Source organism: Salvelinus fontinalis, chromosome 26, assembly GCF_029448725.1.
Source record: "Salvelinus fontinalis isolate EN_2023a chromosome 26, ASM2944872v1, whole genome shotgun sequence".
NCBI lineage: Eukaryota > Metazoa > Chordata > Actinopteri > Salmoniformes > Salmonidae > Salvelinus > Salvelinus fontinalis.
This window is the reverse complement of record NC_074690.1, coordinates 39,049,510-39,077,032: the sequence shown is the minus strand read 5'-3', so window position 1 is coordinate 39,077,032 and position 27,523 is coordinate 39,049,510. Positions and strand designations below refer to the sequence as shown.

The window sequence follows — 27,523 nt, the reverse complement described above, 5'->3', positions numbered from 1 at the left end:
GCGTGTGATCGTTCGAAAGGGGACAGGGAATGGGGGATACCTAGTCAGTTGTACAACTGAATGCCTTCAACTGAAATGTGTCTTCCGCATTTAACCCAACCCCTCTGAATCAGAGAGGTGCGGGGGGCTGACTTAATGGAATGTGTGGGTAAGTGGGGGAGCTACTCAGGGTTATATATTGATCTAATGACCAGAGCGTGGCTTTTTTGGCATTTTATTTGGATCCCCATTAGCTGTTGCAGTAGCTACTCTTCCTGGGGTCCACACAAAATATACAACATGACCAAATACATAACACTAATAGACGAGAACACCAACACAAATGTAAAATAAGAAGAATACAAGTTAAGGTCCTGTACTGCATACACATACAACATATTCATATACATACAGCATATACATACAACATATTCATATACAGCATATACATACACATTTGTTGTTGTGAAGTGATGAGTAAGGCATTAGAGCCCTGTTCAGATTAATGGTAATGGAGGGTCAGACAGATGACGTGAGTGTGTGTGTTTATCGATTATGACGACTAGTCCTGTGTGCGCTGTGTTGTAGAAGTACCGTCAGTGTATGGCTGGACTTCTGGCCCCTCCATATGGAGCCATGGAGAGTGGATCCAACAATGATCGTGAGTAGCTACAATGCAGTTGACTGTGTAATATAAATATAGCATATTACAAATATCACCATGGTGATAACTCTGTCTCCCCCTTCTCCCTCAGGGCTGGCAGACAAAGACAGTCTAGGTTCCAATACTCTCAGCCTCGTGAACAAGTCTCTCAACAAGGTAAGATGGCCCGTGTCAATGTTATACAGTGACAGTAATATCACTTATCGTGCTCAACTAAACCCAAACTACTGTCTTTTGAAAATCTGTACACAGTGTAAGACTTTAAGCTGCGGTGTGTGTGTGTGTGTATTCTAAAAGTATTCACACAACCAAACACGCAGGCACACACACACACACACCGCTACGTCTGTAGTTATGCTAATGAAAGGTAATTCATGTACACGGAACAAAAGGTACCATCTGCCCCATTATGATGCCCTATTTTGTAGTTCTGAGCTGTGGCAGAAGTAGCTCTCTGTGTGTGGGTGTGATTTGGGTTTTTCTTCTATTTTCTCACCTTTCATTCATGGCTCCACCATCGCAGACAGCAGTTGTGTGGTTGCTATGGAAACTGGGAGTGTTACGATAGGTTGGGTGGTTGTGATTCACGTCTTAGCGGGTATATAGTAAATGCGAGGGGGATGGGGGGGGGGATTATGTTGCCAGAGGCATGAAATGAAAGCCCCCTGGATTTCTCAGCACATCCTTTAAATGATTAAAACCTGGAGGCTGAGACTCTCACTAGGATTGTTACTGTCTACCTAGAGCTGACGGAAGTATGGTGTTCCTGTGTGACGTCTCTAGGTTCAGTCAGAGAAGCTGCAGCGAGGGGGGAAGGTGATGCGGAACGCCATCCTCTCCAGAGCACCCCACATGATCAGAGACAGGAAGTACCACCTCAAGACATACAGGTGTGGGTGTACGTGTGCATGTGTTTCAATGGCGTGCGGTAAAGGTCGGTGGCTGGGTGAGCACGGGCTATTATGAAAGCCAGATTTACTCTAATAAACCTTGATGAAGGCCAAGTTCACCATACAACAGATAGCTGCAACAACCAGAGTAACATAGACTATTACCCCGAAATTGACAAAAATGTTCACCAAATGTAAATACCATTGTAACCAAGATACACAAGGGACAGCGCTGGTGGTGGTATATTTCATATCAGCCGAGAAAATGGCACACTGCTCAACTCCGCTCAAGCCATAGATCGATGTGGTTTCCACAGTTACATCTGATAGGTGGCACTAAAAATGACTCAAAACGTCAGTGTCGTCAAAACAATAAATCAAATGCATTTAAAGGGATTCTGTTCTCATGAAGTAGCCGCACCCTCAACAGCAGCCTAACCCTTAAATTGTAAAGGAAAATTCACTTAGGCCTACCTTTACTTTGAAATGAAGTCAGTTCGTCTGGTGAACGTCTCGGTGACAGCGTTGGAGAAGTCACAGCAGAACTCCATGTCCATTACTTGACTTTTCTGCATTCATCTTGCAGAAGCCGAGGCTCGGGTCTGCATTGAATGGCGAGAGATGCCCCTTTCCCACTACGGTCACGAAGCAAAGTGAATGTAGGGATGTCAAACGTTCAGCCCCTATGGACGCTCTAGTCTAGAGTGCCTGGTTAAATTGTGCATATGAGCATTTCCATGGTTAAAGTAGGGAGAAATAGATGGAAGTGTGTGAGTGTGCTACAATTACTATCATTATATATGAATATATTGACATATTTAATTATGTAATTACGCTAATTTCCCTATGGTGGACAAAACGTGTTACTACATTACAAATGTTTTCACCACACAAGAATGACAGGAAATGCACATCCTTTTTACCGCAGATTGGTGATGTTAGTATTAGAGTTTATAGTCATCGCGATCTTACAAAATCAATTGCTTAAAACCGGTTAATATCTTTGGTTTAGTACAAGTGTTTTTGTCATCCGCGCCAGTCCGTAGTGGGACTTGGAACGTAGCTGTCATTTTCAGACCATTGTGGCTAGAATTAATGGATTTGAGGGTTAAGCTATCATTCAAATGAAAGGCAACCCCTGTCGCTATTTAGAAATCAACGTGAGGTGGTGATTCGTTGAAATGATCCAGTCAAAAAAGTATCCTTTCCTTTTCAGTATTGGCCATTTACCTAAATAATTTTCTCACAGATACTGTGTAAATTGATAAATGGCGATGACAAGTTGTCATCTATCGACACACACATTTAGTATACCCAAGTTTATTGAGGTTTTTCTGATAGAAGAGCGCAAAACAGTTGTTGCCCCAGTTCCATTGACATGGCTTTCGGACAAGATAGATAGATTCTCCATTCACCGAGTGCCAGTGGTGTGAAGTACTTAAGTAGTATTTGAAAGCATTTTTACTTAAGTATTTTTGGGGGGTGTTTGAACTTTACTATTTATATTTTTGGCTACTTTTACTTCACTACATTCCGAAATAAAATAATGTACCCTTGTCACACCCTGACCTAACCAAATAATATAGAAAGCACATAAAACTAAAGTCAGGGCGTGACACAGACTCACTAAACACAAATGCTTAATTTGTAAATTATGTCTGAGTGTTGGAGTGTGACCCTGGCTAGCCATCAATTAAAAAAAAAATTGTGCTATCTGGTTTGCTTAATATAAGGAATTTGAAATGATTTATACTTTTACTTAAGTACATTTTAGCAATTCCATTTACTTTTCATACTTAAGTATTTTACTTGAGTCATTTTTTTAGGTATCTACTTTTACTCAAGTATGACAACTTAGTACTTTTTACATCCCTGCCAAGTGGACAGGACAGTGGAGTCAGGGAAATCAAAAGGGGGAGGGCATAACCACCTACGTCACCAGCTTCATTAGGAAATGTATTGGCGACGTTGTCCCCACAGTGAAGGTTCGCTTCTTCCCCAATCAAAAATCCCTGGATTAACACTGAGGTTGGCGCTAAACTAAAAGAACAGGGCTACCGCACACAGTCTGAATGACTGTCTTGGTCACAGGGACTATGGTGGTCTTCTTGAAACTTTGTAGGTAGGTATTACCTCCCGGGTCATTAAGAGGTTGAAATGTAATTGAAGACTTTTAAGTGCCAGCTGGTACTCATCCTGGTAATCCATCTGGCCCTGCGGTCTTATGAATGTTAATCTGTTTAAAGGTCTTACTCACATCGGCAACGGAGAGTGTGATCACACAGTCACCCGGAACAGCTGGTGCTCTCACGCATGGTTCAGTGTGGCTTGCGCCTTAAGCAAGCATAGAAGGCATTTAGCTTATCTTGTAGGCTTGCGTCACTGGGCAGCTCATGGTTGGGTTTCCCTTTGTAATCCGTGATAGTTTGTAAGGCCGGCTACATCCAACGAGAATAAAAGCCGGTGTAGTAAGATTCGATCTTAGTGCTGTATTGTCGCTTTGCCTCTTTGATTGTTCGTCGGAGGGCGTAGTAGGATTTTTTTATAAGCGTCCTCCGCTCCTTGAAAGTGTCAACTCTAGCCTTTAGCTCAGTGTGGATGTTGCCTGTAATCCATGGCTTCTAGTTGGAATATGCTTCCATGGCACTTATTAATATTATTAATGAAGTTTCTGAGAAACATAGGGTATTCCAGTTCTTCAGGTCCCGTTGATAGGATAGTCTCGAACGGAGCTTGTCCAGTTTGTTCTCCAGTGATTTTATATATTCGCCAATAGAACAGAGGGTAGAGGCGGTTTATTTACTCGTCGCCGCAGTTTCATCAGGGTGCCTGTACGTCGGCCTCTATATCGCCGTCTCTCTTCCGAGTGTCGAGCATTAGGGCCTCGTCCAGGGTGAGCACTATGTCCTGCGCCGACGACCCGTCGAAGTAGACATCTTCATCCAATTCAAGTTTAGTGATCGCCGTCTTTTCGGTCATAGAAAACGATAGCGCAAATGCATATGTAGAAAAAAGTTAGTCAGCGCAACAACAAAAAAATGCTATACCTTCCAGCACCATTCTGATACTAGTCGAAACGTGGCGCTGCGCTTCGCATATATTATGACAACATTTTGTGCCTTTGTTGTTCATTTTGGTGTTCAGCTGTTTTGTTCTCTCCAATTGTTCGCTCGCACATAAAAAATACATGAGGCAAGTTGAAGTTTGGTAGCTGAAGTCTAAGCCTCTTCGTTGGGGATTGGTCAACTGTAGGGGTGGGAACTATGAATGGGATTTTTCAATGAAGTGTTTGTTAGCCCCAGCTGCTTGGCTGGCTAGCTAGACTAGCAACATAGGCTTACCCGTGCAGAGAAAGCAAGCAAGCAAGCCAACCAACTGAACTAAAGACCTGTACAACTTTTTAATCAAACAGCATAATAAGCTTTCCATTGGCAAAACCGAAGTCAAAGTTTGGTAGCAAGGCCCAGCTAGCTAGCTAGCTAGCTATTGTTTACATACAGGGATATGCGAGCACATTCGTGTGCTTACGCCTTGCCGAGCGAGGTCTGCTAGGAGCAAACAGAACCTAGTCTGCAGTTGCCCTCCCCCCGGTGTTGGAAAAAAGCGGATGTTTATGGTTTTCAGGGGTACAGTATTTTCAACCAAACTTACATTTCCCCTAAAGAAAAAAAAAAGCAAACACCTGCTACGTTAGATTAGCAGTGGTTTTAAGTGCTTGTGCACAAACATACAATACAGTATGCATGCTTGTGTTACTTTATTGTCACGCTGTGTGTGTGTTTGTCTTGCAGGCAGTGTTGCGTAGGTACAGAGCTGGTAGACTGGCTGGTGCAACAGAGTACCTGTGTACACACTCGCTCTCATGCTGTAGGGATGTGGCAGGCTCTGCTGGAGGAGGGAGTACTGAACCACGGTGAGACTACACTGCCCTCTGCTGGACACAACACGTTCAAAGTTCTTTAACCATTTCATCACATATAGGGAGAATCTCAATTGCATTTCCTCATATCCTTTCTTCTCGACCTCCTTCTCAAAACCCATTGGATGAAAAGGTTAGAGTTCCCTCCCCTTGGACCTTTTCCAGCTCTCCCACTATGTTTGGTCAGTGATTTACTGACCGTGTGTATGTGTGTGTATGTGTGCCTCCTTCCCCCAGTGGACCAAGAGCTGGGTTTCCAGGACAAGTACCTGTTCTACCGTTTCCTTGACGACGAGGAGGAGGACACCCCGTTGCCTAGCGAGGAGGAGAAGAGAGAGAGTGAGGAAGAGCTTCCTGAGACCATCCTCTTCCTTGCCCAGATAGGACCTGACGCCCTGCTGCGCATGATCCTCCGCAAACCGTCAGTACCACACAGACACACACACACATAGACACACACACACACTTAAACATGCGTTTGATCTAATAAATTGAATTTGTAATGTAAATCTCCTCTCTCTGTGTCTCTCTAGTCCTGGTCAGAGGACAGGTGATGATCTGGAGATCATCTATGATGAGCTGCTTCACATCAAGGCCTTATCCCACCTCTCCAACACTGTGAGTCTTATCCCACCTCTCCAACACTGTGAGTCTTATCCCACCTCTCCGACACTGTGAGTCTTATCCCACCTCTCCGACACTGTGAGTCTTATCCCACCTCTCCGACACTGTGAGCCTTATCCCACCTCTCCGACACTGTGAGCCTTATCCCACCTCTCCGACACTGTGAGCCTTATCCCACCTCTCCGACACCGTGAGCCTTATCCCACCTCTCCGACACTGTGAGCCTTATCCCACCTCTCCGACACTGTGAGCTTTATCCAACCTCTCCGACACTGTGAGCTTTATCCAACCTCTCCGACACTGTGAGCTTTATCCAACCTCTCCGACACTGTGAGTCTTATCCCACCTCTCCGACACTGTGAGTCTTATCCCACCTCTCCGACACTGTGAGTCTTATCCCACCTCTCCGACACTGTGAGTCCTATCCCACCTCTCCGACACTGTGAGTCTTATCCCACCTTTCCAACACTGTGAGTCTTATCCCACCTCTCCGACACTGTGAGTCTTATCCCACCTCTCCGACACTGTGAGCCTTATCCCACCTCTCCGACACTGTGAGCCTTATCCCACCTCTCCGACACTGTGAGCCTTATCCCACCTCTCCGACACTGTGAGCCTTATCCCACCTCTCCGACACTGTGAGCCTTATCCCACCTCTCCGACACTGTGAGTCTTATCCCACCTCTCCGACACTGTGAGTCTTATCCCACCTCTCCGACACTGTGAGTCTTATCCCACCTCTCCGACACTGTGAGTCTTATCCCACCTCTCCGACACTGTGAGTCTTATCCCACCTCTCCGACACTGTGAGTCTTATCCCACCTCTCCGACACTGTGAGTCTTATCCCACCTCTCCGACACTGTGAGTCTTATCCCACCTCTCCGACACTGTGAGTCTTATCCCACCTCTCCGACACTGTGAGTCTTATCCCACCTCTCCGACACTGTGAGTCTTATCCCACCTCTCCGACACTGTGAGTCTTATCCCACCTCTCCGACACTGTGAGTCTTATCCCACCTCTCCGACACTGTGAGTCTTATCCCACCTCTCCGACACTGTGAGTCTTATCCCACCTCTCCGACACTGTGAGTCTTATCCCACCTCTCCGACACTGTGAGTCTTATCCCACCTCTCCGACACTGTGAGTCTTATCCCACCTCTCCGACACTGTGAGTCTTATCCCACCTCTCCGACACTGTGAGTCTTATCCCACCTCTCCGACACTGTGAGCTTTATCCCACCTCTCCGACACTGTGAGCCTTATCCCACCTCTCCGACACTGTGAGCCTTATCCCACCTCTCCGACACTGTGAGCCTTATCCCACCTCTCCGACACTGTGAGCCTTATCCCACCTCTCCGACACTGTGAGCCTTATCCCACCTCTCCGACACTGTGAGCCTTATCCCACCTCTCCGACACTGTGAGCCTTATCCCACCTCTCCGACACTGTGAGCCTTATCCCACCTCTCCGACACTGTGAGCCTTATCCCACCTCTCCGACACTGTGAGCCTTATCCCACCTCTCCAACACTGTGAGCCTTATCCCACCTCTCCAACACTGTGAGCCTTATCCCACCTCTCCAACACTGTGAGCCTTATCCCACCTCTCCAACACTGTGAGCCTTATCCCACCTCTCCAACACTGTGAGTCTTATCCCACCTCTCCAACACTGTGAGTCTAGACTATTTTCATTTCGGCAAAGCCATGTTGCTCCGACGAGCTCATAGTAGAAGTCCCAAATGCTAAAATGAACTGTCTTTATCTCGTTTGCAGGTGAAGAGGGAGCTGGCCAGTGTTCTGATATTTGAGTCCCACGCCAAAGCAGGAACCGTGTGTAAGTCCTGCTCTCACGTCCCTTCTGTGTGTGTTTTAGGGACACACGTTAACTTGTCTCTTCTCCTTCCAGTGTTTAACCAGGGTGAGGAAGGCACATCCTGGTACATCATCCAGAAGGGCTCTGTCAATGTGGTCATCTACGGCAAGGTAGGACTTGTGTGTGTGTTCATTTATCTTTGTCTATGGAAATATTTTCACATGATTTATGGGCCTACACCAGATGATACTTACAAAACGGGTTCTGACCAACAGTAATGCTGCTACATACAACAGCTGGCTTGTATACCCCTGGGGAGACCTGTGTCACAGTTTTGGGAACTCTGACTTTGCTCATCATAAGTCGTCACAGTGAATGACTAGTTTAAGGGTCTCAGATTACACACACACACACACAGTTCGATTGGTCAGAACATTCATTCATGCGAGCACTTCTCTAGCAGTCTGAATCGTCTGTTTTTGTAACCGTGTGTGTTTCTCACCAGGGTGTGGTGTGTACCCTGCACGAGGGAGATGACTTTGGGAAGCTGGCGCTGGTGACGGACTCTGCTCGAGCTGCCTCCATCGTCCTCAGAGAAGACAACTGCCACTTCCTCCGAGTGGACAAGGAAGACTTCAACAGGATACTCAGGGTAGAGTTTTTATACCGTACCAAATATGTGTTTTATAAACTAATCCAGGACGGACCACAGCCTGTCGTTTCCAATGGGAGCACATTCGTCAGAGTGGGCAGAACGAGAAAGGAAGTGGGCAGAGCCAAGCACGAGCTAGCGAGACCCTAATGGCGTGTTCTATGTGTTTTGCATATTACCATTAGGAATAACTAAATGCGCCCTTGCACTTCTGTCTAAACAACTAAATGTTTTGAGACTTTGGCAAAGGGTGAAGTCTACAACACCTAGTCCACCCTGTTTACAGTTTTGGGAACAGAAAACTGTTGAGATCAAAATGTTTCATTGATGAGAAAATTACTCTTATGTCGGCCAAAATCCATCTAGCGCCTTCTTCTCCCACTACCAGCCACCGGGCTTCCCCTCATGACCATATTTGGAGGTGAGTGGAAATGCCAACTGGATGCTTCGGGTTTATACGTCCGGTGAAACATCTGTCTCGTTGTTCTGTGAGTGTACTGTTGCTACAGTGTGCAATACTGTACCATACTGTCATTGACTTCAGGACGTGGAGGCGAATACAGTGCGCCTGAAGGAGCATGAGCAGGCTGTGCTGGTCCTGGAGAAGAGTCCCAGAGCCTCTACTCTGGGAAACATCAAGTACACTGTGATGTCTGGAACCCCTGAGAAGATCCTAGATCACTTCCTGGAGACCATGAGGATGGACACACACCACGCTGACCCAGGTACACACACACACACCTAGCTTCCACACAGCCAGGTAGAGATACACTGTGAGGGACTGGTACAGGACTGGATGATGGGTTGGTGGAGATGAATGAATATCTGTTTTCTAATATTATTCCCCCCCCCCCCCCTCTCAGATCCTGCGGTAGATGACTTTGTCCTCATGCACTGTGTCTTCATGCCTAACAGCCAGTTCTGCCAACTGCTCATGGCACAATATCCTTTTTCTCCTTCCAACTCTCACTCCGTTCTTCTCTCTCCTCTTGTTTTCTTCTTCTTTCTCTTTCCCTCCCATTTCTCTTCTTGGCATATTCAGTAGGCTACATATAGGTGACAGTAATGTTATACATTGCCCTTTTGTCTCGGGGCTCCCGAGTGGCGCAGCGGTCTAAGGCGCGGCATCTCAGTGCTTGAGGCGTCACTACAGACACCCTGGTTCGAATCCAGGCTGTATCACAACCGGCTGTGATTGGGAGTGCCATTGGGCGGCGCACAATTGGCCCAGCGTCGTCCGGGTTTGGCTGGTGGAGTTAGTTATTGTAAATAAGAATTTGTTCTTAACTGACTTGCCTAGTTAAATAAAGGTTAAATAAACATTTTCAAAAAATGGAAATGCCTTTGAACGAAGTATGGTAGTAGCTGCCAGGTGCAACGGTTTGTGTCAAGAACTGCAACGCTGCTGGGTTTTTCACACAACAGTTTCCTGTCTGTATCAAGAATGGTCCACCACCCAAAGGACATCCAGCCAACTTGACACAACTGTGGCAAGCGTTGACGTCAACACAGCTAGCATCCCTGTGGAACGCTTTCGAGCACCTTATAGACTTCATGCCCCTGAAGAATTGAGGCTATTCTGAGGGCAAAGGGAGGGGGTGCAACTCAATATTAGGAAGGTGTTTCTAATGTTTGGGTACACTCAGTGTAGTTGTGTTATATCTTTAACCCTGTGTGTACCTACCATGCGGTGGCTCCCCCGGGTTCGGAGCAGGAGAGGTTGGAGTACGCTGTGACCTGTAAGAGACGAGTCCTCAATCTGGCCCTCCGCTGGGCTGCAGTACACACACACCATCTACAGGAGGAGCAAGCAGCACTCACATTCCTGGAGGTACAAACACACACCCACACACAAACACACACACCTGACAAGTTGTCTAAGCGTGTGTTTCTCTCTGTAGGAGCTGTATGGGAGTGTGTCCAATGACTCACGGATCCTCAGAGCTCTGAAAGACTTTGTACCCGACTTGGAGAAGGTCGTCAAACTACAGTATGTAAACCCTGACCTCTAACCCCCCACCGTGACCTTCAACCCCAAACCTTGGTTGTTTAGCAACAAAACCGAATCGTGCGTAACTTTGGGGCAAAACAGATGGGGTTGGCTTAGATTGTTGACAACATGTAAAACTATATTTAGTCTCCAAATGTTTATTGAAAACATAAATACATTTGCACAATGTGCACGTGTTGTCTCAAATACATTGTTACAGTTGTTGGTTATCTAGGTAGCGAATTTTAGCCATATTAGCATTGACATGAAATCAGTCAAAACACCTAAAAACAAGACATGGTATCAAGAACAAGATGAAACAAACTGAAATGAGTCACTCACGATTCCTCACGTGGCAGCTTCTTGTCATTGTTGCCAGCTACAGTATCTGGCCACCCAGAAGCACGACAACACACAGAGTCCTGCCCCATTGAAGCGTGCGCTTCGTTTTTGTGACGTCAGCTAACCCATCCATATCAAGACAATGCATTAATACATACACGTCTGTTCTCTTGTTTCTGTTCTTCAGTTCAGAAGAGTCCAAATTGAAAAAGGTACACACAGACTATGTTTGCTGGTGGTGTGTGTGTGTGTGTGTGTGTGTGTGTGTGTGTGTGTGTGTGTGTGTGTGTGTGTGTGTGTGTGTCTGTAAAAGTGTTGTTTTTATCTCTGGCCTGTTTCAGCAGAAGGTCCTTCTTAGAGAGTTCAGCAACGGAGACGAGAGACTAGCGAAGAAACAACCCATCAGGAACTGTGACGAAAGTGAGTGTGTGTTTGTGTAAAATAATGTGTCTTTCTGCACTTTTTTATTAAAAACATGTTAAAAATGTGTGTGTGTGTAGTCCTATTGAAGGTGTACTGCAGTGACCATACCTATACCACCATCCGGGTTGCCGTGGCAGCCACAGGGAGAGAGGTGACCAGTGCTGTGGCTGACAAACTGGCCTCAAACGATGACCTGCTATTGGTCCACCTCAGCTCCGCAGGCGGTGAGGAGCCAATCACATCTAACTTCATTCATAGTGAACCAAAAATATAAATGCAGCAATTTCAGCGATTTTACCAAGTTACAGTTCATATAAGGAAATCAGTCAATTTAAATAAATTAATTGGGCCCTAATCTATGGATTTCACATGACTGGGCATGGGTGCAGCCATGGGTGAGCCTTGGAGGGCATAGGCCCACCCACTGGGGAGCCAGGCCTAGCCAATCAGAAGAAAAAAATCCCCACAAAGGGCTTTATTACAGACAGAAATTCTCAGACCATTCCACAAGTGAAGAAGCCGGATGTGGAGGTCCTGGGCTGGCGTGGTTACACGTAGTCTGCGGTTGTGAGGCAGGTTGGACGTACTGCCAAATTCTCTAAAAGGATGTTGGAGGTGGCTTACGGTAGAGAAATTAACATTACATTTTCTGGCAACAGCTCTGGTGGACATTCCTACAGTCCACATGCCAATTGCACGCTCCCTCAAAACTTGAGACATCTGTGGCATTGTGTTGTGTGGCAAAACTACACTTTTTAGAGTGGCCTGTTGCTGTCCACAGCTCAAGGTGCACCTGTGTAATGATCATGCTGTTTAATCAGTTTCTTGATACGCCACACCTGTCAGGTGGATGGATTATCCTGGCAAAGTAGAAATGCTCACTAACTAGGATGTAAACAAATTAGTGCACAGCATTTGAGAGAAATGTGTTTTTGTGTCTGTGGAACATTTCTGGGATCTTTTATTTCAGCTCCTGAAACATGGGACCAACACTTTACATGTTGCGTTTATATTTCTGTTCAGTATACATATAATTTATTACTGTCATTTTATATTCAAACGTGTGTGTTCTCCTGTACAGAGAAGCAGATGCTGAAGCCCAATGATGTGTCCGTATTCTCCACTCTGAGCATCAACGGGCGTATGTTCGCCTGTCCCAGGGACCAGCTGAATGCTCTGGTGAGGGAGAATGGGGACTAGAAATATGGCAATATGTTGTCTTTGAGCCACAACCACACTGTACATCAGGGAGCATCAACTAGATTCATAAAATAAAAATAAATAAAAAATCTTGAGCGGATGGTCACTTGGCCAGAACAAAATTACAAATAATTTGTAGACTGCAAATTGACCGCAAGAAGCCTAAACAGATATAATATTTGACTAAAACATAATAATTTCAATCCTTGCTTACATTTGTATACGATCACATATACAGTACCTCTCCATTATGCATGGGAATACTTTGGAACAGGTGTCCAAAATGAACATCACTTGGAGCTGATTTGCTGGTGTTTTTAAACAGTATTTTATGTCCAACAATAAATCATTTACTCAGAAAACTTGAGGGGCCAAATAAAGTCACCTGTGTGCCAAATAAAGTCACCTGTGTGCCAAATTCGGGCCTGCGGGCCACCAGTTGGGAAACCCTGCTAAACATCATAGTGTCGTGTAGACAATAACCTAATGTGTGTGTGTGTGTGTGTGTGTGTGTGTGTGTGTGTGTGTGTGTGTGTGTGTGTGTGTGTGTGTGTGTGTGTGTGTGTGTGTGTGTGTGTGTGTGTGTGTGTGTGTGTGTGTGTGTGTGTGTGTGTGTGTGTGTGCCAGACCCCTCTCCCAGACCAGGAGGGGCCCTCAGCGGGGTCCATGTCCAGTTTTGAGCTGATGAGTTCTAAAGACCTGGCCTACCAGATGACCCTGTATGACTGGGAACTCTTCAGCTGCGTGCACGAGGTAGACACACACACACACACCCTTTCTGAGACGAGAGAACCAACCTGCTCTATTTCTTTCTGTACACCTGAACCCTATAATATGTGTCCCGTCTCCTCCCTGCTGCAGCATGAGCTGTTGTACCACACGTTTGGCCGTCAGAGCTTCAGGAGAACCACCGCCAACCTGGACCTCTTCTTACGCAGGTCTGATTTCGAAGGAACTTCTATGACATTTTTTCTTTCTAGGCAGGTTGTTGGTACATGTTACAGTGCGTTATTTGACCCGCGTGGGATTGTGTGGTCGTGGTCAGGTTCAACCAGGTGCAGCTGTGGGTTGTGACCGAGGTGTGTCTGTGTGGTCAGCTCAGCAAACGGGTTCAGCTGCTCAAGAAGTTCATCAAGATCGCTGCTCAGTGAGTGTTGCGCACGCAAACAATCAAGCGCTCGTTCTGTAGGCGCGCTTCATAGAGGAAACGCTGCTTCAGTCTCTCACTGAAATTGTCTTTGTTGCTTTCTCCAGCTGCCGGGAGTTTAAGAACCTGAACTCGTTCTTTGCCATCATCATGGGTATGAGCAACCCTGCAGTCAGCCGACTCGCCCAGACCTGGGAGGTGAACCATGACTACTACTATAGTGTTAAACTACTGCCAAATTACAGCTTCTCTATTCGTCCACTAAAAACTAAAGCCCTTAAACTTTTCTCTTTCTGTTGGCAGAAACTCCCCAGCAAGTTCAAGAAGTTCTACGCTGAATTTGAAAGCATGATGGTGAGTTGCTCTTCAAAGACCAATTTCCATTTGACCCCTAAGCGGACAATAAAGTTATTGACCTTTTGAACCGTGATGTGTGTGTGTGTGTGTTAACAGGACCCGTCCAGGAACCACCGGGCTTACCGGCTGACCGTCACCAAAATCGAGCCGCCAATCATCCCCTTCATGCCCCTCCTCCTCAAAGGTAAGCCCCGGTTATGATCGGTAGGCCAGCAACGGGAAACCGTTTTCAAAGGAAAATCGAGGTGAGAAAGTGAACTCCTCTGTTTCAAACGGTGCTTTTTCTGTTCTCTTCCCAGACATGACTTTCAGTCACGAGGGCAACAAGACATTCATAGACAACATGGTCAACTTTGAGAAGATAGTGAGTATACACAGGCATTCATAAGATGCTTATAAACTCTTCATGCCACTTGAATGCTGTAGTCATAGAATTAGGTTTTCAGTGTCAACAACCTTCATAGAACATTAATACAACTTATATATGACATGTGACCACTGGTTTACCACTGGGGGCCCAACCCAAAAAACAAGCATATGAACTCGTTATAAACCATGGAAAAATTGTCTAGAATAGCAGTAATAGTTATAAAACTGCACATTTCCCTCTGCCCCATGGTAAAATGTGTAGAATTGCAGGGATTTAGCTGTTTTCTTAAACAATAAAATGGGTCGGGAGGTGGGGGCCTTGCTCGGATCTTGCGCGAAGGGGCGGGGGTTACGCCACTACATGTAACACTGCTTGTTGTTGTGTTTAACAGCGGATGATTGCGAACACCATCCGGGCAGTAAGACACTGCAGGAGTCAGCCGTTCAGTAAGTCTCTGATCTATCACTAACAAGTGATCCTTTCAGCTGGACCCATAACGATAAGCATTAATAATACGTCTCTCTCTCTCTGTCTCTCTCTCTCTCTCTGTCTCTCTCTCTCTGTCTGTCTCTCTATGTCTGTCTCTCTATGTCTGTCTCTCTATGTCTGTCTCTCTATGTCTGTCTCTCTATGTCTGTCTCTCTATGTCTGTCTCTCTATGTCTGTCTCTCTATGTCTGTCTCTCTCTCTCTGTCTCTCTCTCTGTCTCTCTATGTCTCTGTCTCTCTATGTCTCTGTCTCTCTATGTCTCTGTCTCTCTCTGTCTCTGTCTCTCTCTGTCTCTGTCTCTCTCTGTCTCTCTCTCTATCTCTCTTTCTGTCTCTGTCTCACTGTCTCTGTCTCACTGTCTCTCTCTCTCTGTCTCTCTCTGTCTCTGTCTGTCTGTCTCTGTCTGTCTCTGTCTGTCTCTGTCTGTCTGTCTGTCTGTCTGTCTGTCTGTCTGTCTGTCTGTCTGTCTCTCTCTGTCTGTCTGTCTGTCTCTCTCTCTGTCTCTCTCTCTGTCTGTCTCTCTCTCTGTCTCTCTCTCTGTCTCTCTCTCTGTCTCTCTCTCTGTCTCTCTCTCTGTCTCTCTCTCTGTCTCTCTCTCTCTCTCTCTCTCTGTCTCTCTCTCTCTCTCTCTCTCTGTCTCTCTCTCTGTCTCTCTCTCTGTCTCTCTCTCTGTCTCTCTCTCTGTCTCTCTCTCTGTCTCTCTGTCTCTCTCTTTGTCTCTCTGTCTCTCTCTCTGTCTCTCTGTCTCTCTCTCTGTCTCTCTCTCTGTCTCTCTCTCTGTCTCTCTCTCTATCTCTCTCTCTGTCTCTCTCTGTCTCTCTCTCAGACCCTGAGGTGTGTCAGCCCAATAAGAACCATGCGGAGGTGAGGGGTTACGTCAGAAAGCTGTGTGTGATTGACAACCAGCGGACCCTGACAACGCTCTCCTATAGGCTAGAGCCCCGCAGGACCTGAGCCCGCCCACCATCACGGTAGTTACATGTGTGACATCATACAGAACCCTCAAGCCTCTGCGAGAGATCACAGGTAACCTTCATCACTGTGACATCACCTGGCTTCATCGGGCCTCTGTGACTTCATCTGGAAAACTCAGACCTCTGACATCACATGGAATTCTTAGCCCTCTATGACATCACACAGAACCATCAGCCTATGCGACATCACATAGAAGAGCGATGATTAAAGATCCGAGACTCTCGTTAAGTGTAAGGTTACTGTACATGTAGATGGAAAACTGCAAGTACTTAAAGTGACTGAAAAAAAATCAGATTTTAAAAATTGAAAACTATAGATTGTAGGTCTTTTTAGTGATTATCAGTATCCCTTACTATAAGCAGATGTCAAAAATATGAAGAAAGTATATTGTACCAGTTTCACAAATACCAAGATATTTTACGTAGTGTTATAGAGAAGCAAAACCCCTAGCATTGTTAAGCACCGCCCTGAAATCTTTCCTCAAATTCTTGTGTTAGCGCACAACTCATGTAGCATATTGTTATTTCTGTTTAATCAGTCATCCTTCTCAGTTGTGTTCTCGTCATGTACTTTTGTATATGTAGATACAGTATATTTGACTTGTGTCTCTTGTTTTACCTCAGGACCTCATTATGATGTCAGTGTGTCGAGTGTCTAGTCTGTCTGATCTTTCAATAAAAAATGATCTAATATAATAATCCAAACATTTGATGCTGGTGGTTATTGCTGATTTGGTCACTGTTTTTGTCCGTGAAAGTGATGTCACCCTCTCTGTCCCCAGTTGATGATGTCGTTCCTGGTTGGCTGCGTCACCATGGTCATTCCAGACTGGTGATGTGACTGTCCCCCTCATTCCTGGTGTATGTGGTGGGAGTGTGTTTTTAGTTGCTGAGTGAGTAAGAGACAGGGTTGGTTGTCAGGCTAGAGAAGAATCGTTCTCTAGCCCTGTGTCTGACCTGTGTGTGTGTGTCGTACGTGTGTGTGTGTGTGTGTCTGACCTGTGTGTGTGTGTGTCTGACCCGTGTGTGTGTCTGACCCATGTATGTGTGTGTTTTGTATAGAAGCAATGATCCCATGCATCCCCTGGCTGCCAGCAACCTTATTTGACCTGACAGCAAGAGGTCACACACAGAACATCCACCCCATACATACACTGGGAAAGAAGAGAACAGGCAGGCGAGCAGAATGTGATTAACACACACACACACTCTAATCTCTCGCTCGCTTTCTCGATCCAAGTGTGTGTGTTCTGTAATCTCACCACAGGGTGGCGCCTCAGCACCTGGCCTGACTGAGGGAGTGAATGAGCTCTTACTATATTTACTGAGAGGCTCTCTGCGGTCTCTCTTTTCATTCTCTCGCTCCCAGAGTCCATTCTGCTATCGGGTGTGTGTGATCAAACGTATTCTCCCTCCTCTCTTTCTCTCTTCGTTCCGTATCTCTCAGTTTGCTCTGTTTACTCAGAGCGGCTGTCGTCGAGTGTGTGTGTGCGCGCCAGTATGCCATGTCGTCTCTGAGTTCGTCGTTTGTCCAGATAAAACATGAGGACCTGCGGTTCTATGAGAACTGTGGAGGGGGCAGCTTTGGGAGTGTCTACCGAGCACACTGGATATCTCAGGATAAAGAGGTCGCTGTGAAGAAACTACTCAAGATCGAGACTGAGGTAACACACACACACACACACACACACACACACACACACAGTCTCTCTCACACACACACACACAAACACACAGTCTCTCTCACACACACACATACACAGTCTCATACACATACACAGTCTCACACACACAGTCTCACACACTCAAGCAATTTGGTATGCCTTTCCTCCATGCCAGCCGTTTTGATTTGAGAGCTCTCCTGTTTTCTCTCCAGTTGCCTGTGTGTTGATTTTGGTTTCAACATACCTCTCATTGTGGAGTACAGTATTGGTTTATAACACAGGCTACTCCTATTGTGTGAGATAAGGTATGGGCTAGCTGTCTCTTAGGTTTGTGTATTTTACTCTCGTGTAAATACTGAAGCTCAGTGATTCCTAACCAAATTCTGGGTGATGGGCATGGCCCTCCTTTTTTTTTATTTTCAGTGACCCTCACAATGAACAAAACACTATATCCTGCCACACATCCCAGTCTGAAGTTGTGACCCAGTATAAATTGGTTCCCGACCCAGCAGAAAACCCTGTTGTGGGTTCTAGTGACCTGGCCTGGCAGTGACACTCATAAAACCCACTGGCTTCTTCCCTCGAGGGCTGAATAACTGTTAGTATATATGCTGACTGGGGTGCTGCCAATCACATGCCCACACACATACACGTGCCTGGAAAACAGACATGTATGCATGCAGGAATCTTTGCTTTGAGGAACTCTAGCGTTGATGTTTGCTTAAAAAAACCATCTGGATCGTGTCACATGATCGTCCTCCATGACTATCCAGTAAAGGGCGGATTATATGTTGTTTTGTGTTCGAGACATGGCCTGTTAGTGAGTTGATTGATTGCGTGTTTGCCGTGTCGACATTGTGTTCCCAGGTGCTCTGACCCGAACCTTTAGTGTGAAGAAGTTCATACACTATACAGATGCGGAGCAGAAGGGACTTTCTGTACAACCCTCAGATTGCTTAAATCAAATGTAACAGTATGCATGTCGTAGAATTAAGAATTAGACACTGCAATTAGGTAGGACTTCTATGACTTGCGTATTTTTTTTTCATATTTTTTTTCACCTTTTTAACCAGGTAGGCTAGTTGAGAACAAGTTCTCATTTACAACTGTGACCTGGTCAAGATAAAGCAAAGCAGTTCGACACATACAACAACACAGAGTTACACATGGAGTAAAACAAACATACAGTCAATAATACAGTCGAAAAAGTCTATATACAGTGTGTGCAAATGAGGTAGGATAAGAGAGGTAAGGCAATAAATAGGCCATGGTGGCGAAGTAATTACAATATAGCAATTAAACACTGGAGTGATTGATGTGCAGAAGATGAATGTACTAGAGATATTGGAGTGCAAAGGAGCAAGATAAATAAATAAATACAGTATGGTGATGCGGTAGTTGGATGGGCTATTTACAGATGGACTACGTACAGGTGCAGTGATCTGTGACCTGCTCTGACAGCTGGTGCTTAAAGTTAGTGAGGGAGATATGAGTCTCCAGCTTCAGTGATTTTTGCAGTTCGTTCCAGTCATTGGCAGCAGAGAACTGTAAGGAAAGGCGGCCAAAGGAGGAATTGGCTTTTGGGGTGACCAGTGAAATATACCTACTGGAGCGCGTGCTACGGGTGGGGTGCTGCTATGGTGACCAGTGAGCTGAGATAAGGCGGGGCTTTACCTAGCAAAGACTTGTAGATGACCTGGAGCCAGTGGGTTTGGCGACGAGTATGAAGCAAGGGCCATCCAACGAGAGCGTACAGGTCGCAGTGGTGGGTAGTACTCTTACTGTAAGTTAAATACTGTGCATACGTTCTCACTCTCTCTCCTCCCTACCAACTCTTCACCCCCCCCCCCACCCTCTCTCCAGGCTGAGATTCTGAGTAGCCTCAGTCATAAGAACATTATTCAATTCTATGGCGCCGTACTGGAGTCCCCCAACTATGGCATCGTCACAGGTCAGTGTGTGTGTGTGTTTGTTTCCTTATACACATTCTGATGGACATGGAACCGCAGGTCTAGGATCAACATTTAGGCTACTGAGTGTGTGTGTGTGTGTGCTGAGTTTCCTGGCAGGACATTTGTAACTTAACCCAGGATGTTTTTATGTGTGTCTACTCCATGTGGTCATATGGTTGATATCAGCTCTGTGACAGCACTGCCCATATGACTTACAGAACACACTACCCAGTGTGTGTGTGTGTGTGTGTGTGTGTATGAGCCTGATGTGCTAAGCTGTGTTTGACGTTTCTCAAGTCGTTGTGATAAATGAGTTCAGGTTGTGAGTGACAGGAGGCTGCAGAAAGAACCATGTTCTCTGTGTGTGTGTGTGTGTGTGTGTGTGTGTGTGTGTGTGTGTGTGTGTGTGTGTGTGTAAATACAGTAATATATACACAGTAATAAATACACACTTAAGGGTAACAAAAAAAACACTTTTGAACAAAATATATATATACTTTTAAACAACTGCAAACTTTAAGGAGATGGTCTGATGTGATGTCATCAGCCTCCCCCTCGCTTGAGGAACAATGGAGAACATAACGGGGAGGGTCCACCAAAGAGAGAGGTCGATGACATCACGTTCTCTCCAGTCGGAGAACCCTGGGTTATAGTGTGTGTTGTGATCTACAGAGTATGCGGGCGGAGGTTCTCTGTATGAGTACCTCTCCAGTGAACAGAGTGAGGAGATGGACATGGAACAAATCATGACCTGGGCCATGGAGATAGCCAAAGGTAAGCCTAGAGAGATAGATTGACCCGTGTTTTATGTTCTCCCGTACCTAGAGAAACCGTAGCATGCTAATTAAGCCCTTTGGAACAGTTCTGTCATCCCTAAAGGCAACAGGGGGCATATTCTCATCTGGTGTGAGGATCAGTGACTTGTTTGGAGACTGGTAGCCATTGTTTAGCCGAGTTGTTAACAGTTTGCTGGTCTGTTATTGGTTCGTGGCTGAGGATGTTTAATGTTTCTGTCCAATAGGAATGCACTATCTCCACTCGGAAGCCCCGGTCAAAGTCATTCACAGAGACCTCAAGTCACGAAACGGTAACCAACTGCACACGCACTCCGCAACCAAACGTATATCTACCCGTCAGGACATCCAACATTGCACGCACTACTGCTGCTACTTAATCATTTTCAGACGTGAACTAATAGCTATAGTTTCATGCAACAATCACAAGTAGAACCTCCCAGCTTGTGAACTCACTCAACTCTTTGTGTCCCAATACAGTGGTGTTGACAGCAGACAAAGTCCTCAAGGTACAGTAGAGATAACTAACAATTATTATATGCTCCACTCCATGTTGGATTATTTTGTAACTTAAGTGTCCCAATGCTGTCTCTCTCCCCGGTGTGTTGTCAGATCTGTGATTTTGGAGCGTCTAAGTTCCAGTCCCACACCACCCACATGACAGTGGTGGGCACCTTCCCCTGGATGGCCCCAGAGGTCATACAGAGCCTACCTGTATCAGAGACCTGTGATACCTACTCCTACGGCGTGGTGTGTGTGCGGGAGGGGAGGCATCTAATATTTTCTACGTCAAGTGTTTTTTTTTCAGGAGAATATGTCCTGTATCATCGTGTGTGTGTGTGTGTTACCAGGTGCTATGGGAGATGCTGACACGGGAGGTTCCATTTAAAGGCTTCGAGGGGCTGCAGGTGGCTTGGCTGGTGGTGGAGAAACAAGAGGTACACACACACACACACACACATGCCCAATGAGATATTGTTCTGATTTAGGATTAGTTGAGAGCTTCAAAGGGGCTCAGTTTCACTCGCAAATAAAAGACGGTCATATGCACAGCCGAACATAAAACAAACACGCAAGCACTGAACGAGCAACACGCACAGAGCTGGAGTAACAACGTGATTCTCTCATGCTTTCCGCTGTGAGGAGGGTAAGGGCTATTTTTAAGGTTGATGTCAGCTCTCTGCTCTTGTAAGGCATGGATACTCTGCTGTGGAGCTAGGCCAGGACCTGTAGTTTTACTGTGTGTGTTTAGGCGGGTTATACTCTGTGCTTAATTTGTAAATCGGGAGGTGCGGTAACTAAAAGTGAGCGCGAGGCGGGGGGAGGGGGCTGACCTGGGGAGCTCTGAGGTACCAGAACACATGAAAACAAATCACCTTTATGATAAAGCGTTGCTGTTAAACAATGCTAGTCGCTCAATAGTCCTATTTGGAAGTTGATACAATATTTTGCTAGCCTACAGACAGATTAGTCTCCTCTTTTCAGCAGGAGCCATTTGCTTTCCAATCTGTGTTTTCCCACAATTGTATTTGAAATATTGGGAAAGGCCTGTTTTGTCTGCGTGCTGTTCACTGACAGATTTGCAGCGCGTTCCCAACTGTAGGCTATGCCGTGTTATTGGGCTGCACACAATCCACAGCCAGGCTTTTCATTTTTTTTGAATAAGCTATTAATCGGCTGTGTCTGAATTATAGGCCTCCTCCTGATGTTGTATTCTGAATGATTTCATTTCAGTGAATCTCACTCTAGTTGCGTGAGAGATTCAGGCCCGCTTCTCTCTCTCTCACCACCGCAACGGCCACGTGTTGGTCCGTCTCTAGGCTACAATGTTGCTCAAGCCATCAACCCGGGCCGACCCAACGCCAATCACTTCTTGGAATATCAGGCATGTTTTCACATTCCGTTTTTTTTTTAGGTGGCAGATGAATTACGAAGAAGGCAACTCCAATGAACACTGATTGCTTTTATTGAAGTTTTTACATTGCAAACAGCGAAAATGATTCTTCATGCCAGGAGAGGTACCTGATCCTGGCAAATAGGTTCCCGGAACGAAAACAGTTCAAAAGTGAGAAGTGCCGGATCCTGTTCCTCAAATGAAGCACTGGTTATACTGTGTGCGTGAGGGTGGAAGGGGGTTCAAACTGTGTCTATTCCAGTAATAGTGTGCTGCCCTGTCACCCATAGAGATCTGAGAACATGATTCCTGACTATCCCAGCGTGCTTTTGGATGAAGTCCAATAGTAGGCCCTAAATAACCAGAGAGAGGGCGGGGGGTGACCATTATACTAACCGTTACTGAGAGAGATTTATTTCCGTTTTAATCCTCCCCAGAGTAAACTGTTTCCATATCCCCCTGCCCTCCTCAGTGGATGTATCCTGTAACCCTGGTCCAACCCTGGTCCTCCAGTAACCGCCAACAGTAGACAGTTCCATTGTAGTCCTTGACAAACACACCACATTCAACTCTTTGAGGGCTTGATGATTAGTTGACAAGTTGAATCAGGTGTGCTTTTTCCAGGGTTACAATAACAAGGTATATACTGCTGGGGGGGTACTGGAGGACCAGGGTTGGGAAACGCTGCTATAACCTGTTACTATGTACTGCCCCTCCCCACCCCCCTGCCTCTTACTGGAATGTAAAGGCACAGTTAGCATTATGCTGTAACTGATGGGTCACTGGTTAAACTCCCTGCTGATCAGGGACTGTGTCCCCTCTAAGACAACATTTTAATGGGGGAGCCGCCACATTTTCTACTTCACATTGTGTGTTCCTATGAATGTAAGATTCCTCTGAGTGTGTGTGTTCCAGAGGCTGACCATCCCCACCAGTTGTCCGCCTAGCTTCGCTGACCTGATGAAGAAGTGCTGGCAGGCCGAACCAAAGGTGAGAGGGCAAAGGTCAGGGCTACCACACAATCTCCATATCTGGCTCTGGAGACTCCAAATCCTACACACCCGAGACACATAGTGTGTTAAACATTAGGAGCACCCTCCTAATATTGAGTTGCACCCCCTTTTTGCCCTCAGAACAGCTTCAATTCATCGGGGCATGGACTCCACAAGGTGTCGAAAGCGTTCCACAGGGATGCTGGCTCATGTTGACGCCAATGCTTCCCACAGTTGTGTTGCGTTGGCTGGATGTCCATTGGGTGGTGGACCATTCTTGATACACAGGGAAACTGTTGAGCGTGAAAAGCCCAGCACTGTCGCAGTTCTTGACACACTCAAACCGGTGCGCCTGACACCTACCCCGTTCAAAGGCACTTAAATATTTTGTCTTGCCCGTTCGCCCTCAATGGCACACATACACAATCCATGTCTCAATTGTCTCAAGAATTCTTCTTTAAACTGTCTCCTCCACTTCATCTACACTGATTGAAGTGAATTTAATAGGGGACATCAATAAGGGATCGTAGATTTGACCTGTATTCAAACGGTCAGTCTATATCATGGAAAGAGCAGTGTAGTGTCTCCAGGGCCAGCGTTGGACACCCCAGCAGCTGGTCTTGAACTTACGACCCTGAGCTCTCAAGGCTAGCTCATTATGAGCGGTTACAGAAGCCTGAACTGTCGATAAAGTCCTAATGTGCTAACTTGACAGTGGTTATACTACAATTACATTTGAGGCATATCTGAAAGATATCAGTGTGTGTGTGTGTGTGTTTTCTAGGAGCGTCCAGTGTTTAAGCAGGTGTTGGGGACTCTGGAGACAATGTCTAAAGACAGCAGACTACCAGAACAGTGTAACTCCTTCCTACACAACAAGGACCAGTGGAGGTACAATTACTGTGTGTGTGTGTGTGTGTGTGTGTGTGTGTGTAATGTATGTGATATGCAGGTGGTACAGTAAGCACAGTCTGGATTGTTTAAGCTCCATCTTTCTGCAGCCAGACACAGGACAGAGAGCAGCTCTCACTGTATACACTCACAACCTAACAAGAGGCCCCTGTGTGTGTGTGTGTGTGTGTGTGTGTGTGTGTGTGTGTGTGTGTGTGTGTGTGTGTGTGTGTGTGTGTGTGTGTGTGTGTGTGTGTGTGTGTGTGTGTCTCAGGAGAGAAGCTGAATGCATGACCCTGCTGGCTCGTTGGCTTTAGTCTATAATAAGACTCTGGAACCTATCCATGTAGGAGATTCCTCTACTTAGCCTGTTTCCACCAGAGCGAGAGTTCACAAAAGAAGCATATAGGGGGGCAGCTAGAAGCCAAGTATGGGAAAAACAATGGAGGGGGCGCTGTGTAGAGAGGCAGAAATGTGAAGAGCGCACTTGATGTATAAAAACTGAGCAGGAGAGAAGAGGGACCGAACAGCGACGACGAGGAGGAGGAGGGTGGAGGGTGACAGATTCTGTTTGTGTTTGACATGAGTGTGGCAAGCTAATCAATTATGAGGGAGGTATGGAGAATGGGTGGAAAGATCTGGGTGAGAGTGAGAGGGAGGGAGGGAGAGCGTGAGGGGGAAGCGGGTGATCGAGGGAGGGGAAACATTGAGGGCTTTAAGAGGTGGAGAGAAGGAGAGGTAAGAAGTGGGACTGGGGGTTGGAGAGAGAGAGGGAGGAGTTTAAAGAGAGGGAAAAGTTTAGGGGGAGGGAGATATGTCCTTGCGTCAGATGTCTGTGTTTATTTAGGTGCTGTGAGAGCTGCTGGTGTTTGTGTGTGAGTGAGAGGGAGGGAGAACATTCCATTATGGCCCTTCAAATCATAGACTAAACAGTGCCACATGCTGGAATAAACAGGCAGTACTAGACAACTGCTAGGTTTCAGATTACAGGGCGTTCAAAACAGAAACTAGACCCCGTACTGTCTCTTAAAAGGAACATTGCTTACCTTGATAATAGTTTACTAAGCCACTGCCCCCAGATTCTAACATGAGCATTGATGACCAGATATCAATGGAAGTGAAGGGGCATGTGAGTGACAGGAGCTCTCCTCTCTGCAGGTGTGAGATCGATGCCACGTTGGAGAGGTTGCGGAGGCTGGAGAGAGACCTGAGTAGCAAAGAGAAGGAGCTGGAGGAGAGAGAGCTGAGACTGAGACTGTGGGAGGAGAGACTGATGGAGCGGTCCAACGTCACCCCTGTGAGTAGCCCACATATTCGGCCGGGTTTCAAAGACCGTGACGCTTCGCTCATGAACATTTTTCTATTTGTTTTACAACCTTCTGAGATTGAAATATTAGAAACGGTCCATGTTGTATGGTGTCAAAGCCCCGCATCCCTAGAGTAACAATGAATTCATAAAGAGTGGTGAGGGATGACATCTGGGTTGTGTTCAACTGCCCCCCCCCCCGACCCCCATCTCTTTCTCTCTTTCAGTTCTTCTCCCCCATAGCATCAGGCCTCAGCTCAGAGTCGTTCTTCCGTTCCCAATCTCAGGAGTCCAACAGCGCCAAGATATCCTGCCTTATCAGAACCCTCAGCAACGGAGAGAGGGAGAAGGGTATGGAGGGAGGGATAGACAGGGGGCTCCAGTCCATGATTAGGGGCTTCTCAAGCAGTCTCGGGGAGGCGGATGGGGATGGAGGGATAGAGGTAACCTGGGGGGAGAGAGAGAAGGAGAGGGGGACTGAGGGAAGGATAGAAGGGGGTCGGCTGGAGCTAGGGGAAGGGGGTCGGCTGCAAATCATGCTAAAGGGCTTCCAGGGTGGGATTGGAGAGATGGATGGGGAGACTGAGAGGGAGGAGAGAGGATGGGGGGAGACTGGGAGACAAGAGGGGTGGAGGGAGGTAAAGGAGGAGAGGGTGGTGGAGGGAGGGAGTATGGAGGGAGGGAGGATGCAGTCCATGTTTAGGGAGCTGAGTGGGGGGAGTATGGTTGGGTTTGGGGATATGCTCTCTCTGGATGATATTGGGGGGATAGAGAGGATAGGGGACATGGATATGGATATGAATATGAACATGGGGGAGATAAGTGACCTTGGGGGGGTCAGGGGTGACATGGCTAATGTTGGGGTCATAAGTCATAAGGTCAGGAGTGAGTTAGGGGTCAGAGGTCAGGGGGTGAGGTCGGGGGTACAGGTGAGCATGCGGACCACATCCAATCAGAACTCTTCTAAGACCTGTAGCGTACGACATGGAACCAAAATCAATATGGCCGCCGCGACGCTGGACATGAACATGATGGACTTGGGTTGGTCTGACGACGACAGTGACTAGGAGAACACACAAACACCATTTTATTTTTTAAATTGAAGCCATATGTATACACGCCTCTGTGTGTGAGGACTGTGGGGCATAATAGTGAAGAATTATGAGCAGTGTGGATTTCCTCCTGCTAACTGTCATGTTGTTCTGTGCCCGGTTTCTCAAAAGCATCGTAATAAGCTCATCGTGAGAACTATAGGATCCTATGCTTGTAATGATGAACTTAGCCTGAAGCTGCTTTTGGGAAATCGTGCCCATTGAAGCTTTTAAAGTGACATTTAAATGATGTGCCATATTAACAAGTGTTACATAGACCAGAGCACTTGAACACCACTCATTAGTAGAGGCTAGGCCTAGGTAAAGGGTACCATCCAATGTTTTCTGCTTTTCGACTTGTACACTTGTTAGACGATACAGTTGATTTGTTCAAAATACTAAGTTTTGAATTAATGGGTTCTTACTGTGATCAAATGTGTGAAACTATTTTGCAGCTTGTACTGTATTGTTTTTCAATAAATTCAGAAAAATACAGATTTTCATTTTATTTCTATTCTTACTAAGTCATATGAAAAAATGTCAAGTAGCTTTATACATTTTCAGGTGCTAAAACAGTACTATAAAAATTCCTTTTATATGTCAATAGTAACATCAAACCTGGTATGAGGGATTATGTAGTAACACATACATGTATTTTACATAAAATAACTTCTCTCACACTTAACAACATAATGCAGAAAATACACGCCCTACGAATAGCTAATGAAAAAACGACCTTGCTTCTTTCCAACCAGTACCCACTTGGCTGGTCTCCCTCCTCACCCCCTAACCTCTACACACTGAGCAGCAGGGCCACCCCAGCCAGTACCCACTTGGCTGGTCTCTCTCTGGTCTTGAGGCTGAAGGTCCAGACATAAGTGGTTCCTCTCAGCTTGGTCTTGTACAGGGGACACTCGTAGATGTTACGCGTCTCCTGTCTGTCGTTCGGTACGGCTCGGACTGAGATGACTGGCATGGAGGGGGTTAACTCCTTCAGACGAGCCTCGGCGATCACCCCACCCTGAGTGTCCCATCTTGCACCTGGGGGAGAAAGAGGGTGAAGGGTGAAGATAAATGAACTAGGATGTATGTGTTCATGAGAA

The 27,523-nt window shown here is 46.3% G+C and overlaps 3 protein-coding genes across 9 annotated transcripts in view; 2 read left to right on the top strand and 1 right to left on the bottom strand.

Moving 5' to 3' along the window:
* The window catches only part of LOC129824293 (rap guanine nucleotide exchange factor 4-like), a 42,163-nt gene extending 25,622 nt beyond the window's left edge, over nucleotides 1-16,541 (top strand). For 6 of the 7 annotated variants that reach the window (XM_055883837.1, XM_055883840.1, XM_055883843.1 and 3 more), the window contains 26 exons: nucleotides 568-640; nucleotides 735-799; nucleotides 1,427-1,533; nucleotides 5,325-5,446; nucleotides 5,690-5,873; nucleotides 5,986-6,070; nucleotides 7,853-7,913; nucleotides 7,986-8,062; nucleotides 8,398-8,544; nucleotides 9,089-9,269; nucleotides 9,408-9,486; nucleotides 10,225-10,375; nucleotides 10,446-10,534; nucleotides 11,064-11,088; nucleotides 11,218-11,296; nucleotides 11,377-11,523; nucleotides 12,381-12,478; nucleotides 13,127-13,252; nucleotides 13,361-13,437; nucleotides 13,545-13,646; nucleotides 13,754-13,844; nucleotides 13,950-14,000; nucleotides 14,100-14,187; nucleotides 14,303-14,367; nucleotides 14,765-14,819; nucleotides 15,689-16,541. In XM_055883837.1, coding sequence (XP_055739812.1) covers nucleotides 568-640; nucleotides 735-799; nucleotides 1,427-1,533; nucleotides 5,325-5,446; nucleotides 5,690-5,873; nucleotides 5,986-6,070; nucleotides 7,853-7,913; nucleotides 7,986-8,062; nucleotides 8,398-8,544; nucleotides 9,089-9,269; nucleotides 9,408-9,486; nucleotides 10,225-10,375; nucleotides 10,446-10,534; nucleotides 11,064-11,088; nucleotides 11,218-11,296; nucleotides 11,377-11,523; nucleotides 12,381-12,478; nucleotides 13,127-13,252; nucleotides 13,361-13,437; nucleotides 13,545-13,646; nucleotides 13,754-13,844; nucleotides 13,950-14,000; nucleotides 14,100-14,187; nucleotides 14,303-14,367; nucleotides 14,765-14,819; nucleotides 15,689-15,816 — 2,553 coding nt within the window. In that variant the 3' untranslated portion in view covers nucleotides 15,817-16,541. The remainder of the gene's footprint in view (nucleotides 1-567; nucleotides 641-734; nucleotides 800-1,426; nucleotides 1,534-5,324; nucleotides 5,447-5,689; nucleotides 5,874-5,985; nucleotides 6,071-7,852; nucleotides 7,914-7,985; nucleotides 8,063-8,397; nucleotides 8,545-9,088; nucleotides 9,270-9,407; nucleotides 9,487-10,224; nucleotides 10,376-10,445; nucleotides 10,535-11,063; nucleotides 11,089-11,217; nucleotides 11,297-11,376; nucleotides 11,524-12,380; nucleotides 12,479-13,126; nucleotides 13,253-13,360; nucleotides 13,438-13,544; nucleotides 13,647-13,753; nucleotides 13,845-13,949; nucleotides 14,001-14,099; nucleotides 14,188-14,302; nucleotides 14,368-14,764; nucleotides 14,820-15,688) is intronic. The other variant, XM_055883838.1, reaches the window with a different exon arrangement.
* A 92-nt stretch (nucleotides 16,542-16,633) lies between these two features.
* Nucleotides 16,634-26,915, top strand: LOC129824500 (mitogen-activated protein kinase kinase kinase 20-like). The gene is made up of 12 exons (XM_055884198.1): nucleotides 16,634-17,500; nucleotides 19,364-19,451; nucleotides 20,125-20,226; nucleotides 20,474-20,539; nucleotides 20,727-20,755; nucleotides 20,859-20,996; nucleotides 21,098-21,184; nucleotides 23,056-23,130; nucleotides 23,917-24,023; nucleotides 25,182-25,320; nucleotides 25,557-25,790; nucleotides 25,974-26,915. Exons 1-12 carry the CDS (start codon nucleotides 17,342-17,344, stop codon nucleotides 26,394-26,396), a joined length of 1,647 nt encoding a protein of 548 aa, XP_055740173.1. The 5' UTR covers nucleotides 16,634-17,341; the 3' UTR covers nucleotides 26,397-26,915.
* Nucleotides 26,892-27,523, bottom strand: part of LOC129824295 (dynein axonemal heavy chain 11-like) — a 66,515-nt gene continuing 65,883 nt past the window's right edge. The window contains exon 17 of the mRNA XM_055883844.1: nucleotides 26,892-27,461. Within this exon, the coding sequence (XP_055739819.1) occupies nucleotides 27,214-27,461 (248 nt within the window). The 3' untranslated portion in view covers nucleotides 26,892-27,213. The remainder of the gene's footprint in view (nucleotides 27,462-27,523) is intronic.

Excerpts from the sequence above, each read along its gene's own strand:
- LOC129824500 (XM_055884198.1), top strand. The coding sequence starts at position 17,342 with ATGTCGTCTCTGAGTTCGTCGTTTGTCCAGATAAAACATGAGGACCTG. Across the intron at positions 20,540-20,726 it reads AGACCTCAAGTCACGAAACG|TGGTGTTGACAGCAGACAAA; the intron begins GTAACCAACTGC and ends GTCCCAATACAG. Across the intron at positions 20,997-21,097 it reads ATACCTACTCCTACGGCGTG|GTGCTATGGGAGATGCTGAC; the intron begins GTGTGTGTGCGG and ends GTGTGTTACCAG.